Raw genomic sequence first — 17,439 nt, 5'->3', positions numbered from 1 at the left:
CCTAACTATGAGTTCGTGGTTATTGATTAAAAAAAAAAAAAAGAAAGACCTCAGAACTTCATCCATATGACTGACTTTTTAATTTCATTAAAGAATTTTTACATTTAACAAAAAATAAAAATGATGACAGAATGTATGTAAACATGTTCAAGTGGTTTATTTACAAAAATGGCACATGGAAGTGACCAAACACAACCATCGTCATAACTGGGTGCATGGGAGGGGGACGTACATGATGCCTATCTATGTTACAAAAATATTGACCTATTTACTATCTTACAGTATCTACAACACATTTATCACTTAGACATTCCTCATCTTAACTTGTTCCATATTATCAAGATTGTCTTCAATGTGCAACATAATCACTTTTGACACTTTTCGTCACACTTCAAACTTTACAACTTTACACACAAAAGCTTCATAACACCAGCTGCTAAATGAGCGGTACAGTTTTTTTGTTTGTTTGCTTGCTTGCTTGTTCTCTTACACATGAAGATGCAAGACATTCTCGATGCAGAGCAGAGGCTCATTTTGATTCACTGCACTCCGCAGTAATAGGTCGACATTTGAACTTCATATGATTTTTACCTTCTGGGTCAACGAATTCACAGTCTCTATGCTTTTGTTTGCATGTAAGCACATGTTCTGCTAGATGGAGGGCTCTGAAGTGGGCAGAGTGACCACACTGGTTGTCTGGGTGTATGTAGTGGTGGTTGCGGTGTGTTTTTGGGGGGGTTTTTTGTGTTTGATGGGGGTGAACTAGTGAGAAATCCGAGACAGGATCCGGCCACGGCTGTTGTCGAGTCCAGGGTGGTTCAAGGGTGGAACACAAGCCAAAGAAATCTATGTCATCCTGGAAAGAGAGCAGGAAGAGGAATGCAGACACGCAGTGATTAGTAACGTATCTACCCTCGCCCAGCCAAGATCCTGACTTAAAACAGGACAGTCTTGTCTACATCAAAGAACTTTATTTACCAGCTGCTCCTCATGGACACAGAGTCGCGTCCAAGGCTATAAAAAGGCAAGCCATGAGTTTGAGAGCAGTTGATGAACAGCTTCTAACTCTCAGCAGGGATTATGGGATTTATTTCATACCGAGTCTGTGTTTTAAATCATGGGAGAGGCCATGTGATTTTTTTTCTTTGCACAAGCAAGTGAGTTAATGCCCAAAACATGAAGAATTTAATTTTTTTTAACCAATTAAAAAAAAAAAATCTATCAGTGTTTCTGGTTTTCTTCTCTGAAAGAGGAATTGAGCTAATATTGCCTCACCTTCCTGAGTCGATACATCTGTCACAGCTTCACTGCAGCTCCGTGAGCTCCTCTCAGGGGATTTGTCCCTCAACCCGCACCTTTCCCCTTCATCCTCCTCTTCTCCCACCACCCAAGGTCCTTCTGCAGGTTCATCAAAATACTCAGCCCTACATACGGCCTCGGGATGTCCTTCCAGCTCCTCGTCCATGTTTGCATTTCTGGGAAGCATAATTAAGAAAATTGTAGTTAATATCATCCCAAATCTGTCTGCAGCCACACCCTGTGGCTTCTGCGTGCTGTCAGCACTTCAAAGGTGTCATTTAAATTGTATCTGCAACACCTCGCTGAAACACCTGAAAATAGAACGTTGGGCCTGAGGCGGTAAAGCAGAAGGGTACCAGTTTTGCAGCTGACTAGCCTACTCTGAAGCTCCACCCACCTGATTATCAGACATTCTGTTTGCAAGGGGCAACCAATCAGAAAGGTTAAAGAGAGAGTAGCTAAAAGACTTGTTTTGAACTGTGAATCATGCACATTTAGTCTGGTAGAGAATAAAGACTAAAAATGCAGAGCTGGACATGAGCTTTAATGTTGAATTTAGCCATTAGCCACTCAGCAGAGCCAAGTAGTGCAAACACTGCTGGTTTCTTAGTCATTTCTGTCTGTGCTGACAAATGTTTGGATAAAGGTGTTAACCAAACCAAGCATGTTATCATAAGCTTTAATGTAATGCAAGTAATATGGAGTTACTCAGCAGCAGCATCTTAACCTCAGCTAGTTGCTCTTTGTGCTGTAAAAACAAAACAAAAACAAAAACAAAAAAAAACTTCTCTCTTAAAATATCAGTTTTTTTTATCCTCACCCTTCACTGAGACTCATCTGGGACTGGAAAGGACTGTTACCCTGGCTGCGGCCCAGACTGCAGCTCTCATCGCAGCACAGAGACGGGATTAGATGGACGGGACCTGAACAGCACACACAGGGACACAACTTTACACAAACAGAAATTCACCCAGTGTTTGTAGTCATTGTCTGTCGATTTTAGTGCAAAATCCCTTTGATGTGAACCGCAGCCTACCACAGGTGTGTCCGGGGCTCAGGTGACACTGGCAGCAAGGTCTCTGTGGAAAGTCATGGAGCCAGCGGGCATCCAGGCAGGAGAGCTCTGCTCCGCGGTAAGGACAGTCCTGAGACCTCAGAGAAGCTGCTGAGGAAACACACAGAGATGACAGATTAAGTAATGACTGTGAAACTTTTATAACAGCATTATTACCTCGATTGAGAACTACCAAATAAAAGGTGGGACTTTTAAGACTAATTACAGAAACCAGTGTGGTACAACTTTGCTCGTATTATGACTTCTGTCAGGTGAAATCCTTCCAGCTCCAACCGTAGTGTTTATCTACTAAATTTACATGCTCTCTTATGCGTTGGGAAATGCCTTACAACCCTCGGGTCCATAAGACCAATTAAAATTCCTTTGTATAATTTAAAAAAACAACTGTTAGCATTTCGCTGGAGTGAAGGGCGGGGTGCGTGTTTCTACTGGCTGAAACTACTGATGAAATAATTAACTCACTTTACATCACACAAGTATGAAAAACCAAAAAAACAATACACAACCGGTACCTCCTTGGTAACTTCTACCGCACTCTTTGTTTGGAGCAAGCACAGCAAGGGAAACGTGATGTCATTAATTCTTTGCCTGGGGACGTTTCACATATTGAGGCATTTTTGGACTCAAGAATGCCGCAAATATGCAACATCAGGGTTTGATAAAGCTCAACACTGCACCCTGTTCTTACAGCTAAAAGGAGCAATGGCATGTTCATACAGCTGCCTTATTTATAGCTATGGAGTCCCTTCATATGCAGAATATTGCTTTGTTCTTTTTCCAGGTTGGATTGCATACATCTTTAATGACTTTCAAAACCAGGAATTGGGTGCACAAGTTTGAATTTAAATCCATTCAAATGAGTTGCTTTCCTGGTACGGACCTGGCTTTTACCATAGTTCACAGCTTAATGTTAGCCTGCTTTATCCCAAAACCAGTTCTGATGTGCGTTTGGAATCATTGTCCTGTTCAAACACCCAAATGTGCCCAAGTTTTAAATGTTTAGCTGTTTATTTGAGGTAAAGCTGAAGCTACCACTATTATGCTTGACAGTTTATACAGTGTTCTTAAGTTTGAAACCCTCACCTTCACTCTTCTAAACATATCTCTCGTCATTGTGGCCAAACAGCTCAATCTTTGTCTCATCTGTCAATAAAACCTTTCCCTAGAAGACTTGTCCATGTGGGCAGCTGCAAACTTCAGAAGAGCATGAGGATCTACTCGTACAGTTATTTGAACTGATGATCTTAAAACCTGCAGTTGTTTAGAAATACCTCAAAGAGACCTTCCCTACTTGTCTAAATCTTAGATCTTCACCGAGTTCCTTGGACTTTCCCATTGTTCTGAATATTGGTCAATCCACTGAGTGCTATCAAGCAAATCCTTTTTATGCTGGCAAAAAGAAACTACCAAAAATCCAAAATAATTTCAAACTTGTGCATCCAAGTCTTGTTTTTTTTAAATCATTAAAGATGTATGCTGTGCAACTGGAAAAAAAACAGTGAAAAATAACCATAAATAGCCAAAAATAACCACGACATTCATGCCCAAAAAGGGTGTGTAAACCTCTGATTACGTTGTGTAAGGACTACAGACTCCAGCTTCCACATAGCTGCCCTCTCGGCACGTCTTAAAGCACACGTTTGAGATAACTTATCGCCATCTTATCTACACTGTTTGATGTTGTATAACTAAATACGTTTTGGAACACTGATGAGCTTTCCTTTGTTTTTGGAAAGCCTGACTAGAGTACATATCGAACTAGAAATTTTACTGTGCCCTGAAAGTTCAGCACCTGATGTGGGCGTTCAAAGTCCAATGCTTGCTGTGTTGTCAAGGTGCATGAAAACGTTCTTGCACTAAAACTTTAATCTTACTTTACACATCTGCTACAACCACGCTCATTAAGTTCCAGCTCTTATTCCGATGGTTCTTTTGGACACAAGAAAATGTGAAACATGCGGCTTCAGAGCATCGGGACTCACCGCTGGGCTTCTTCTCCAGCAGCTGCCTCTTGCAGTAGATGACACACAGAACGAGCAGGGCCAGCAGCACTGTAGCAAGAGCGCTGCAGATGACCGCAGCCAGAGCCATGTCCCGTGGACTGGTCACTACCGAGGGCAGCGGCACCAGATTCACACGCCCGCTGCCTGCCGAGGAAATAGAAAGGAGACAAATGTGAAGTACAGTTTACCAGCAAGGTATCAGACACAAAAAAGGGTTAAAACAACGACGACAAAAATGAGGATAATACTTTTTTCTTAAAAGAGTTCTCAACCTATCAACTTCTATTTGCCTCAAGTCAGTAATCTCCATGCTAATGAAAAAAGTAGAGTTCAAAGAGAAAAGACTCCATGTTAAATTCTTTTATCTGCCTCTGCCTCATACTCTGCAGAAGATGATTTACAGTCGTTTCCCCCCCGCTACCCTCAGGCTGCCCTAACAGCTTTTAAATCAAGAGGCGGACATACTGGTCACATGGGAGTGTGTATGTGGCAGAGGGAAAGCTTAATGTTGTGTCACTGAGTGTGTGAGCGTGGCATTACAGTCCTCCTTCCTGAGGGGAAATGTGATGTCAGTGTGTGTACCCACCTTCGTGACCTTTAACACAAAGACAAAAACTCATTTGGATAGGGCAGGCTTACAAAGAATGCAGCTCAAGTTCCCACACATGCAGAACATCAGCGTATAATGTGGATTAATGCTGTTTGGAAAAAAAAAATTGGCTCCTGCTATGTATAATTATCCTTCTCAACACCCCACAGATATAGATAAAATATAGGCTCCAAATGTAAACTAAGAGCAGCTAGACTGAAAACTTCTATGTGTTTTCTAACGCTGTTTAAAGCTGCTTTATGTGGCATTTTTGGCCACTTTGTGCAAACATGGAAGAAAACAATAGACAGAGCTGTAGCATTAGCATACACTTAACAGTAACGTGTCAGTTTTGCAGCTTTTTATTTTGCCCTTTTGCCGACTCCCAAGCAAAAATGTCTGTCTGCTTACCTGCTGAGTGTCCCTGTATTTTCTCAACTAGTTGCTACACACAGTCGACCACCAAAGCAGGAAAGTAAAGTCATTGCTAACTTTTTGGCTAATGCTAAGTGAATGACCAACATTATTCTGATGATGTAGGAACAACACCAACACAGGGATATTAGATTGTACATGTGAAACAAGCCATTTGAGCTCCATTTTTTCTCTCTGTGAGCCACGTTCCTCCTGATTGGCTGCCACAAATAAACAATAATTTGAACAGGGAGGTGGGTGGGGCTGCTGTGCCAGAAATGACCAAATTAGGCATATCAACACTCTGACATCATACATAGCAAAGAGTAGAAAAAACTGTCAAAAACCAAGCGTGAAGAGGAGTCTGAAACTTTTTTTTTGCAACTTTCTGAAATTATTTGAAACTTTAGCCTTATTAGCAGATAAAAATATGTCTGCTTTAGGATTTATACTTTGATAAAGAAAGAAACAAACAAACAAAAATTGCAAAACAAACTTAAAATTTAGTTTTAAATGTTGAACTCTTATGTGTGTTATTTATCCCAAATGTTAATGACACAAGGTTGCCGAGGATATTTGATTTGGCAGATTTTTAAACGCAGTAGTTTTTAAACCTGATTTGCAACACATTATAAAAACAAGTTCACTGCACCTTTTCTTTCGAAATGCTGTTTGTTTGTTTTTTAAGTGTTAGGCAACATTTTTTCTTAACCCATGTAAATTTACCAGGGTTATAAAACTAAGCACGTCTGCAGCAGCACGCTCTCAATCCTCTCCAGATTTTAATCACAGTGTGGCACAGACATCCTGAGTGATGAGATATCAGGAGACAGGGTAACATGTGTAGCATGTAAGCTGCACGTCTCCACATTAGTCTGCAGCTTTAAGAAGAGGTGAACAAAAAAACAAAAGCAGTGTGTTTGGAATAAACTTATCTCCGAGACCACGTGCAACTAGCTTAGCATTACTGTCTCTGATCATCACGGATGCAAAGCAGACTGAAAAGTATGGCAAATATAATGAATGACATTTGTTTGAGAAAACTTTGCTGTTTGCTTTCAGTATATTAATCATAAAGACAGCTGGTTTGAGCCTTTTCACTTCCAAGAGCTCTTTGTTATGCAATGTAAACATAACTTTGTGGAGGGTTTTTTTTTTTTCTTTAATGCAGACAGATAGGGGTATTTTAACATTCCTTTAAAAAAAAGGGGGGGGGGGGGGAGCCCAACTAAAATAATAATAATAACCAAGCGGAGTTACAATACTCAGTTTGACCGAGGGGGCAGAGTAAAGGATAAAGGATAATGTCATAAACGTGACTTATTGCTTGTTATTAAAAAATCTAAAATGCTGCAGTTCGGTGAAGAGCAGCAACAGACATCAAGGCACGCTGCAGAATTTGCACTTTATTTAGGGGATTTTGTGCCTAAAGACTTTGTGTGAAGTGAAGCATTCAATCCTGCTCCGGCATCAATAAACACTAAATGACAGCGGAGACAAATGGGATAACACTTGACTATTTACATTATATTCCATGTTTGTTTTTTTTGTTTAAATATGCAACTGAGGCACTATTAATGTAATTTCTCATTTGCAGACTTTTACAAAATAGACATTTGAACAGTGGTTACAGCTGGATTCAAAGTTCATGTTACCTGATGGATTCAAAGGTTTTCATCGAGAGGGTATTTGGAAGGAAATAGTTTTTCACCTGGAAAAAAAGTATAAAAATATGTACATCTTCAAAGTGCATATTAGTATTTTTTTTCCTACTCTAATCATTATTGCCATGAAAGCACCCAGCTGATTACTTAAAGACAATTTGTTTATATCTGGCCAGTTTTCTAAAATGGTGGTTTTAATATGCAAATAAGGAGCCAGACTTTGAATGTGATGTCAAACAATAGTTCTTCAGGCTTTCTGAAGTTTTCTTTGGACATTGGCTGCTTTTTCAGTTACGTTTACTCATGTTCAGTCCACTCCTTGTACCTGACCTTTTTCAGAAGATTGTTTTATTTCTGTTTGTTAAGCCACCTAATGCTGACCTGTGAATCATTCAAGCACCTAATTCAAGGCATGAACCAGCCTTGTGCCCATACATAACAAACAACTTGGCAAAGAACCACCTTGTTACTGCTGACCTGTGGCAAAAACACAATTTGTCCCAGTATCTTTAGCTGAATCTGTGAAAAATGTGAATGACAGCACAGATTGAGGGACAAACAGAAAAGGCCTCACGCAGGACCTGAGTGATACATCTGTCACTTCAGTTGATCATCTACTGTTCACTGAAGCTTTATCAGAAATGGTCGCAGTGGCCGTCAAGAAATGGTTTGGGACTACATTTCAGCCCTCAGATTTTAATCTACCATGCAGTACCAATTAGAAAAAACGTGATTGACAACAGCTTCACTTTTTCAATATGGCAATGATCCTAAACACACTGCAAACACCTTCTTCCCCAAATTTCCTATCAAATGTGGTGAAAGAAAAGAAAAAGAAATGAGGGGTAGCTCAAGACTTTTGCACAGTACTGTATGCCATTGGTAAAATATATATTCCTCACCCCACACTGACACGCTGAAATATCAGCATGTTTGTGTTTTGTGAGAGTTATGCCAATAATCTCTCTGTACTGTATCTGACGTCTGACCGTTATGTTTAAACTCTGCCTTCATTGTCATGGTCAAATTCAGCTCATCCGAAGTGAGCATCACAAGCCAGCCTGTTATCGGAGACGCAGCAGCTGCAGCAAACACAGACCAACACTGGTCCATTGAAGAGAGCTCACCTGCTGATATTATCTGCATACAAACCAGACCAATAAACCACAGCCTTTCATAGCCTGCTGACTTTATGGAATGCCACAAAGTCCAAATAAAAGAAGCACTTCTTTACACCTCTGAAGGCTCTTTGACCGTCTATGAACACTATTTTAAGAGCTTCTTTAGTAGAGCTGAACAAAAGTTTTGGAGTATTTAATTGGGAGCTGTCAAAACGCCTGAATGCTTTTATAATGGAGCTCTATCAGAGTCTAAACATGTTATGTGGTATAAAATTTAAGGTAGAGAAATATGCTAATGACATATATCTATAAGCTCTGTTTTTTTCTCTAACATTATGAATTTCTAAATAGGACTGCCATCACAATGGATGTTACTCCTGTCAGCTTAGAACAGAAAACTGAGGCTACATGCAATTACCAGCATTGAAGAAGACTGAGACTCATCAGACAGGGTGGCATTTTCCCAATTTCTGCTGCAACATTCAGATGGTAGGGTCAGAAGTGTACCCATCTTCTGATGGCTGCTTCACCACAAAGCTCTCAAACTGGTTTCTTGAACATGACACTGAGTTCACTGTACTCAGATGTCCTCCACAGTCACCAGATCTCAGTCTAATACAGCACCTTTGTGATGTGTCTAATGGGAGATTCCCATCATGGATGTCCAGCTCAGAAATCTGCAGCAACTGTGTGATGCTGTCACGTCAACATGGACCAAAATCTGTTTCCTGCACCTTGTTGAATCTGTGCCACAAAGGCTTACGGCTGCTCTGAAGGCAAAAGAGGGACCAGCCTGTTATTAGCAAGCTGTACCTATTAAAGTGGCAAGTGAGTGTGTGTAGTAGCATTATCAGGAAGTAGTAATATTAGCACAGTTTTTCCAACCTGCCTCAAATATACCTAATAATATAACTGTGGTTCATAGCTGACGGCACTGTTTCTCCGTTCTCTGAACAAAAATAAGGATCAAATTCCCGTCTGACTCGCTCTAAATCCTTTCTGACACTGTAATAAATGTGATACCGGGACAAGCCACAAAGAGCAGGTAGCATTCCTTCAACAAGTGTGTGTATGTGTATGCGTGCACACCGCCCATGTGTTATTTAGTCTCTGAGATCTACCGTGACAGTGAAGAACTTCAGCAGATGAAACGCATTAAAGAGGCTGAAGGGAATCCATAAAACACAACCTCATTTTTAACTCAGCTCCAAGAAGCCACTGGGGGAGGTGGGGGTGGGGGGGGCATAAAAGAAAAAGGGAGGAGAAGAAAGGAGGGGTTTGAGATTTACAGTCCACCACAGACGGCAGCATACCTCCCCTGCACAGCTGCACCTTTACCCCCACCACCACCACCAGCCCCCGGGCCCAGTGTGGCCTATTAGAATGATCTGCCCTTTAAGTTTTCACCACCCTGCTCAAGATAACACTGGAGGCAGAGGTGGAGGGAGGGAAGGGGGGCGAGATTTTCAAACATTTGGAAATGTTCCACTGAGAGTCTCTGTAGGAGCTAACTACCAGCTATGTTCTCAGACACAATGGCCATTTTGTTTCACGGGGGCTGCACTATTATCAAAACGGGGAGCTGCGCAGATGGACGAACATGCAGACGGGGAGGGGGGCTGCCCCAAGGCCGGCGCTCATTACACGCGCTACACCGACAGAGATACAAAGATGAAAAACCCAACCGGGAGCAGACGATCCGATGAAGCGACTCTTCTTTACACTTTACACCTCGTGCGCAAAGTTTAAAAAAGTTTTTCTGTTTTTTTTTTTCCTTTTTAAGAGTTTTCCCAGAGCTGTGCTCATTTATTTGACACAGGGGTGTTAACACTGGCTTGAACAGCCCCGATGTTCTTGTTGCCAAAAAACAAGCCTTGTTGGAAACAGCTGCCGTATCCTCCGCCATCAGGAAGTCACACTCAATTACCAAAAGGTATAAGTTCACTCGCCTGTTGGGTTTATGTGGAAACGTGAAATCATAAGGTTGCACTTAACTACTTACAAAGGCCAGAAGAAAGAAGCTAATTGGATCTGCAGCCTACAGGAATGCATGCCCACAATGCTTTTTGAATGCATCGGAGCACACCTCCTTGTTTTTTGGTTTTTTTTTTTTGCATAATGGAAATAAATTATGCTGCTCGAAGCAGCACACTCCTGCAGACATGTTTACTTTGGTGCTGGGACAAAGACAAAGAACATTAGGGTCGTTTTTAGGAACGCCGTTGGGTTTTTGTTTAAGGAAGTTTGCGCATTTAATCCAAACAGATTTTTTTTAAATGAGTGACATGCTCTGAACTAATATAATCCACTGTTGGCAAATCCACTATTATGCTACTCAGCTTTTCAACTGCTCAGCTTGTAAATCCAAGCATTTATTTGCACATATAGCGTAGCTGGCAGGCTCAGCGAGGGCTGGTGAATGAAACATGGCTGCGGTGCTGATTACTCCACTACCGTGTGCTGGCATGTGCGTGCCCGGCACTTTTTTTTTGGTTCCAGCAGCAGTTTGGCAAGGAGTTCAAAAGTTTGTCATGGAGGGTGATGTTTGCTTTTGGACTATTGTATCCCTGTTGTTTCATGTTAAAACATCGTCTATTGTGAGTTAGGAATGAGTGGGGTGTGTTCATGAGAACAGTGGACAAAATCTCCCACTCGTGTTAGTCCAACTGTTAGAGGAGGTCAGAGAAAGCAAAGGTGCTTACAGTTGGGCTCATAAGGAGGTGGAGGGTCTCCACAAGGTATGCACTCCATGTCCTGGAAACCGCTTAGTTTTGTCTTCCTGTAATATCTGTGCAAGACACAAAATCACATGTTTGTTAACCAAAACGGATGCCATTAACGCGTAGGTTTTCGTAAAACTGACCAGCAAGATGCGTCCTCTCACCCTGGCAGGCAGTCGCCACAAACGGCGTTGCTCGTGGTGGAGCAGTTGCCCTTCTGGAAGCGGTTGATCAGTCCACAGTCCAGGCAGGGTTTGCACTTCTGCAGGCTCCGGTCCTCTTTGAAGCGACTGCTCCGACAGGGCACACACCGGGCATCCTCTCCATAACCAAAGCCACATTCCTGGAAGGATTAATGGGAGAAATACACTGGCTAAGAGGTGGGGTTGTTGGTTTGGGGTGATGTGCAGCTGGTGAAAAGAGGGCTTGAATGGGGACTACCGGGGGTCTGGAATTAAAGAACGATCTTGGCTCGCGGGATCAGACGAGAACAGTGGCCTGCCTCTTTTGAGAGTCCATCTTACACTGGCAATAAGCTCCCTGACTCTGTCAGTATGAATGAGTAGCCTTCCGCTGCAAGACCCAGAAAGGCCATGCATTTGAATAATAAAGGCTGGAGGGGACACCCACTGTTGTATTATTGCAGGTTTATTGCTGCGTTTGTGTGGGACTCCCACTCCAAGCAGACTCAGTGAGTGTCCCGTTGATTGAGTGGTCAGCAAAGCAAAGGAAACGCTTTAGGAAGGGGGCAAGGATTATGGAGAGGTATATGGAGAAAACAAGATGAATACTCTTTTTGTGTTCAGCAATTCAAAGTGCACATAAAAAGCACAGCTTCCTTCAACTGTGTGAATGATCTAATGCCTAAAAAAACCCCTTCATTATCACCTGAACGAAGCAAAAATAAGGATAATGTAAATTAAAAGATATGATTTTATTATTTTATTGGTTGTGTGGAATTGAATGTGTATATTTTTTTTGCTCGTGTGAGTTTTTTTAAGACTTTCCCAGTCTTTATATCAGCTGGCAAAGTAGAAACTCAAAAGTCTTCAACATTTTAAAGCAACATTATAAAGTTTTCCTAAAGAGAAGCCAAAACGGTTTCAGTTCTTTCCCCTGTCTGTTTTTCTCCCTCTCTTTGTGTCACATCTCTAAAAATGACTCTGCGAGACCTCAGTGACAAACTGAGATTTCCATGACAGCTGACGTTACCCCCGAGGGAATGACATCATACATCGATCATTCATTATCAGCTCCACAGCAGCTGCCCTCCTGTTATCCAGCATTACCACACTGAAATCTAAATCCAGGAAGATACACAGGGAGCGGTGGGGTGGGGTGCTCGTATATCATTAAAGTGAAGGTCAGCTTCAAACAGGGCTTCTCCCTTCTCTTCTCTCTTCACCCGTGTCCCGTTTCACCGGCCGGGCGTGCATTCCTGTTGGAATGTGGGATGAAGGTTTAGATATGATTGGCGGGAGGGGGAATTGGCGAAGCATGCTGGCAAGTGGAGGCTGGAGTCTAAGATGTGATCTTGTGACGGCACCACAGAGTCAGGACAGAAGATGAGGAATTTAGTGCTTCCAGCCAAACACATGTGAGCCTGACACTGAACCCCTGGACAAGGCCTGGCCCGAGGTGGACCCATAAGGCTGGACTTCTGCAGCTGTTGCTGTGAACTCGCCATATAAGGCCTTACCCCTCTAGTCGTGCAGACCAGAAGAACCCAGGGAGGGGAGTGGATGTGGGTGACCGATGAGTGATAAAGAGGGGGGAAAGTCAGGATAAAGATTGCTGCCCACAATTGCACACCACGAGAGAGAGAGACTCTTGAATCTGATCTTTAAGAACGCACGGCCAAGCCCGCTCGCACAGTGGTTCTGTGACCCACTTCTTCATGAAGGAGGGGGCCCCGGGATGATTCGTCCTCGCTCATCCCGGCACTGGCACGAGCTCTGTCCATGGGGCACCACATGGCAGGAAGGGCTGATGCTACGAAAGACACAAGCAGGTCAGAGCACTGAAACAAAAGGAAAATGGAGCCAGTTCCTGCCCCTCTGATCAAGGAGCCGTCCCTTTCTTCTTTTTATCCCCGCTAACAAAGCTCAACAAAGACCCAACTGAGACGTGTTCAGCAGCTAAAGGAAAGCCTGCACTCTGCTGCAGAAATCTGTGATGACGGGAGTTATTATATACGCAAAAAGGGCAATGTAACAAACAGTGTGTTAAAACATTTTTGAGGGCATCAAGGGATCATCTGCGGAAAAAACTATTTGAACTGTAGTGTGCAAAAAGACAGGAAAAAAACCCAACTAAAGCAAATAAACCTCAAAGCGTGGCTGCTCCCATAGTTTTGCATGAAGTTCTCTCATGCGGTTTTCACCTGAAAACACGTAGAAAAACTGATGCTTAACATCCCGTTTCCCTGCCCTATCTCCTGATCTACTTTGGGCGAGACTGCCAAGCACAACACAGCACTGTAGTGTGGGGAGAGAAGGCGGTGGTGCTGGGGGTGTGCTGGCTGGGACCTGAAGCAAGTTCAGACGCACAGATATTTCTGAGATTAAGAGGGAATCACAAGGGGGGCGGGGAGGCCCTGCCAGTCATCTGATCCGGGGGATGAAACACAACGAAAAACAACGGCGTGCTACTTGAAAGAGGAGTTTTGTGTGGGACATAACGCGCTCTCTTTGTTTGTGTTTAAACTCTACTACAGCCTGGCTTGTTTAAACACAACGATCACTGTGATTTTGACACTTCTGCTGCCTGTTGCTCCCTCTCTTTAGCCGGTGCCACCCAGAAGTCCTTTGTCCCAGAAGTGTGGCCGGAGGAAATGCTACACTCTCCCTTACATTCTACAAGATGCTGACATGCCAAAGTTGTGTTCCTGCCTCGCTTTTTTAATGCCTCCGGCAATCTTCCAGCATGCATTGGAAGGCGATTTACGCCTTCACCTTCATGCTTGATGCAACACAGCTTAACTAAGTAACCTCCTATAATGAAACCTGAAGTGAAGTACGTCAGGGAGAACTGGTTTTAATTGATGCTCCCTCTGTATGGGTGGTTCTTTTAGCAACAGTTAGCGTGGAGGAGCTAATTGATGTTTGTCAGCCAGCCTCAGAGCGGCTTCCAGAGGCAAACTTCCAGAGCAAACTGGGCCACATTCCTCTGGGATCTCTATGGCAGCTGCACAGAGGGACTCCAAAAGTTTTTTGCTTCCCTCTCGACAGTCAGGCTAGCCTTTAAGAATACAGACAGATTGTCTGAGCTCAGATCACAAAGTTGTTTCTCTGGGAAACTTTCTCCTAGAGCAAGGCCCAGGTTTCCATTTTGAGTCGGCATCCCGCTACCTTCAGAGAAAGAATGAGGCAGCCAATTATTAACCAGGACCCCAGGGTGGCTAGCGGCATTCATGCCCGTCGACACTGCAGGGGAACACGAGGACTACTGAAGCGTATCAGCAACCACAGAGTGCATGTCTGTGTGCACTGAGATTAAAGGCGACCCAGACTTAAATGCATGTGTGCAACAGATGTCAAGGGGGGGGGGGGGGTGATACAGAGTTTTTCGTCCATGCTAAAAGATGTTTTGAAGTGTAAAGTCAGTTTAGCAGATGTTTTATGTGCAGTATATTCTTCACTTTAAGAGCTTTTAATGTTTTTTTTACTGCAGCAAATCCTGCAGTCTGGAAGTTTTCATTTTTGCTTTTGACAGTTCGCTGTCAAATATACATGTTTTTATAATAATTGTGCTGCTTTTTAATCAATCAATCAATCAGTCAATCAATCAATCAATCAATCAATCAAACAGCACAAAGACAAAAGTGTTAGAGAAATTACCCTTCAAAGAGGACCTATTTTTTTGGAGTCTACTAGAGTAGCTTTGAATGATTCATAATTCAAAATAACTCAAAACAATCAGTCATGTGGCCCCTCAGTATTCCCGTTGTATGAAATAAGCCGTTTTAGCTTGCCTTTCCCTCACCTTCCTTCTGATTGGCCGCTGCATGCAAACAGTGGGTTTTAACAGCAGGTAGGTGGGGACTTGGTGTTCAAAGAAATGAGAAACTTTGGTTTAATTATCTCAGCTTTTATACTGCATCATAGCAGCGCGCGGGGAGGGGGATATGCAAGGTTTTACTGTGTTCCACTATCATTATTAAATCAAGCTCATTAATTCAGTTACTCACTTTTACATCACTGCCTACACTTGCAGAAGTAGGTAGGCACATAGCTGCTGCCAGAGAGGAAAGCCTCTGCTTACCAGCCTTAACTGACACTAAAGAGGCTTGTTTGTACAAAGCGAGCGCACACACACAAATACACACACAAAAAAAACCTGTGGCTAAGGTGGTGGAAAAAACTGTATTCCCAGTCGAAAGAGCAGCAAGCTTAGGCATGGCTGCCTTCAAACAGTAAAGACAATAAGTTTGGACGAAGCGCAATGGGGGGAAAAACAATGGAAGCCATTCAGCTGCAGAAGGTCAAAAGTATGGGTGTGACTGATTACAAAAGCTAATAACAGCTTGGCTGTTTTTGTGCATGAAAGACAGGAAGTAATAAATAATGTCTGTTCCCTGGAAAAGATACGCTTTTCTAAACAGTGATGTCCATTCTTTTCATAAACCAACAGTTTTCCCCCACAAATCCCGCCAACTTTGTTCAGCTCAGGGAAACTGACTCGGCTGACCTGTTATGGATTACAACACTCTCCATTTCTTAAATAAACTGACGCACACACTGCTTTTTGGGAAAACGCTCTTGTGGACAAATCAAAAAAGTTTAGAATAAATCCAACCTTTGAAAGCTCCTGTCCTGCATCACACTGCTTGCAGGGTTTGCAGCTTCCAAAGCGGTCCTTGTACTCCTGCTCTCGGCACTCTCTGGTCTGCTCTTCGGCTCTCGCGTGAATCTGAATGAGAGACAATCATTTGGAGAAAGTTAGAAGATTCCTGCATTTCATCCAGAACAGATAAAGCAGTCTGATTCCATAATCATTTATGGAGGCCGCCCTCCCTTCCCTTCAAACCCTGGGACTCCTGTTTGAAAATAAGTCTTGATCCTACAGGGAAGAGATAAGATCGAACCTGAATGAGCCCTGTGGGAAAACTGTAAAGCTTCAGCAGCAGAATCTAAGTCAAAAGCAACAATGCAGTGAATGCTAAGCCCAGAGACAGCGGTTGACAATCTCTTCAGTAAGGATTTTACTGATCCCACAGGTTGAGCAGTCGCCTATTTAACGCATATGCAGTGTATCTGCTGTTTTTCACTTTTGCAGAATATATACAAACTGTTTAAACAGCTGAAAGCATTTGGCTCACGTGTCATCCAGCTTCCCTTGCACACATTGCAACAGACAAGACATGCATAGCAAAATTATCCATTTTAAGTTTGTGCAAACATTTAAAAAAAAAAACTTACCAGAGATGAATACAGGACATGCAATGTTAGCACAAGTGAGAAGGTGTTCTGAAGCATCCTAACCATTTTGATGGGCCGCTCAGAGCTTGAAGCTGAAAGAACAAAAACAGCAATCAGACAAGGGAGTGTGCACAAGTATGTTATTATAGACTTATAGACCCTAACGAAAAGAAAAGAAAAAAGTGCAAAGTCTATCAGGAAGAAAGGCTGGTTGGGTAAAATCATCTGAGACTAAACAACACAATGATGTGATTTGATTCTTCTCCACCCAATGCAAGCAAGCTCAGGGTTAAACTTTTAAACAGCACTGATTTGCTGAAGGTTTGTTAAATGCAAATTTGCTGGGCGGACAAACCTTACCCACCAAAAACACAAAACACTTTTATTGGGTATTTAAGTGAAAATTAGTTCACAAAGAAACCAGATATTCCAGCACGAAGGGAGGGAGGGAGGAAACCCGTTTAATATCACATAAAAACATGGAAGTTGTGCGTTTGAATATTCAGACTATAAACACCAATATAGCTCAAGCTCATTGTAAATAAGTAGCCTATAAAACTATACAGACAGTGTGTGAGTAAAGATTAAAATTCCTTTATGTGGAAAACTGTTAAAAAACAATCTCAGACAGCATTCACAGCTTTGCAAAAGGGACGTGTCTTCTTCTTCCTTTTCAAAGTGTGTAAATAAATAAATAAATAATGAAAACTACATTTTGCAACCATAGACTGGATACTGGAGAATAAGTTCTCCAAATACGCGTGCACAGACTGAGAGTTTCAGTCGTCTCGTGCCTTTAAAGCGAGGTTTGTCCCGTGCTGTGGATAAAATCAACGCCCGGTCTGTCGTTTATCTACGAGCGTCTAAAAGCGACATCAAAGCTCTTCTTACCTGCTACAAACGGGGCCTGCTGATTACAGAGTGTCGCCTAGAAGTCCAAAGCTGACCGGTGAGAGGTGTGGTGGGCTGTTTCCCGCACCGGTCCGCTCACCATGCCAGTGCTGCTGCTGCTGCTGCTCCAGCCCGGCACGGCTCGACTCCGAGCCGCTGCGGATCGAGGGCAGACCGAGATCAAAGGCAGAGAGAGGAAGGGAGGGAGGGAGAGGGGTTGGCTTTCTGGATACGAAGCGCGTG

At 42.8% G+C, this 17,439-nt stretch overlaps 1 protein-coding gene across 2 annotated transcripts; it reads right to left on the bottom strand.

Moving 5' to 3' along the window:
* Positions 1–61: 61 nt before the first annotated feature.
* Positions 62–17,439, bottom strand: LOC146373986 (tumor necrosis factor receptor superfamily member 19-like). 2 transcript variants are annotated; one of them, XM_084950213.1, is made up of 10 exons: positions 17,197–17,439; positions 16,306–16,397; positions 15,683–15,796; positions 11,050–11,228; positions 10,868–10,953; positions 4,357–4,521; positions 2,336–2,464; positions 2,120–2,222; positions 1,276–1,475; positions 62–856 (listed from the first exon to the last, which is right to left on the bottom strand). In XM_084950213.1, exons 2-10 carry the CDS (start codon positions 16,369–16,371, stop codon positions 852–854), a joined length of 1,047 nt encoding a protein of 348 aa, XP_084806339.1. In that variant the 5' UTR covers positions 16,372–16,397; positions 17,197–17,439; the 3' UTR covers positions 62–851. The 2 variants fall into 2 exon arrangements, with proteins under 2 accessions (XP_084806339.1, XP_084806341.1); XM_084950215.1 differs by having other exon boundaries at positions 2,336–2,461.

Source organism: Perissodus microlepis, chromosome 14, assembly GCF_051167445.1.
Source record: "Perissodus microlepis isolate ML-2025 ecotype Zambia chromosome 14, ASM5116744v1, whole genome shotgun sequence".
NCBI lineage: Eukaryota > Metazoa > Chordata > Actinopteri > Cichliformes > Cichlidae > Perissodus > Perissodus microlepis.
This window is presented reverse-complemented; position numbering and strand designations above follow the sequence as displayed.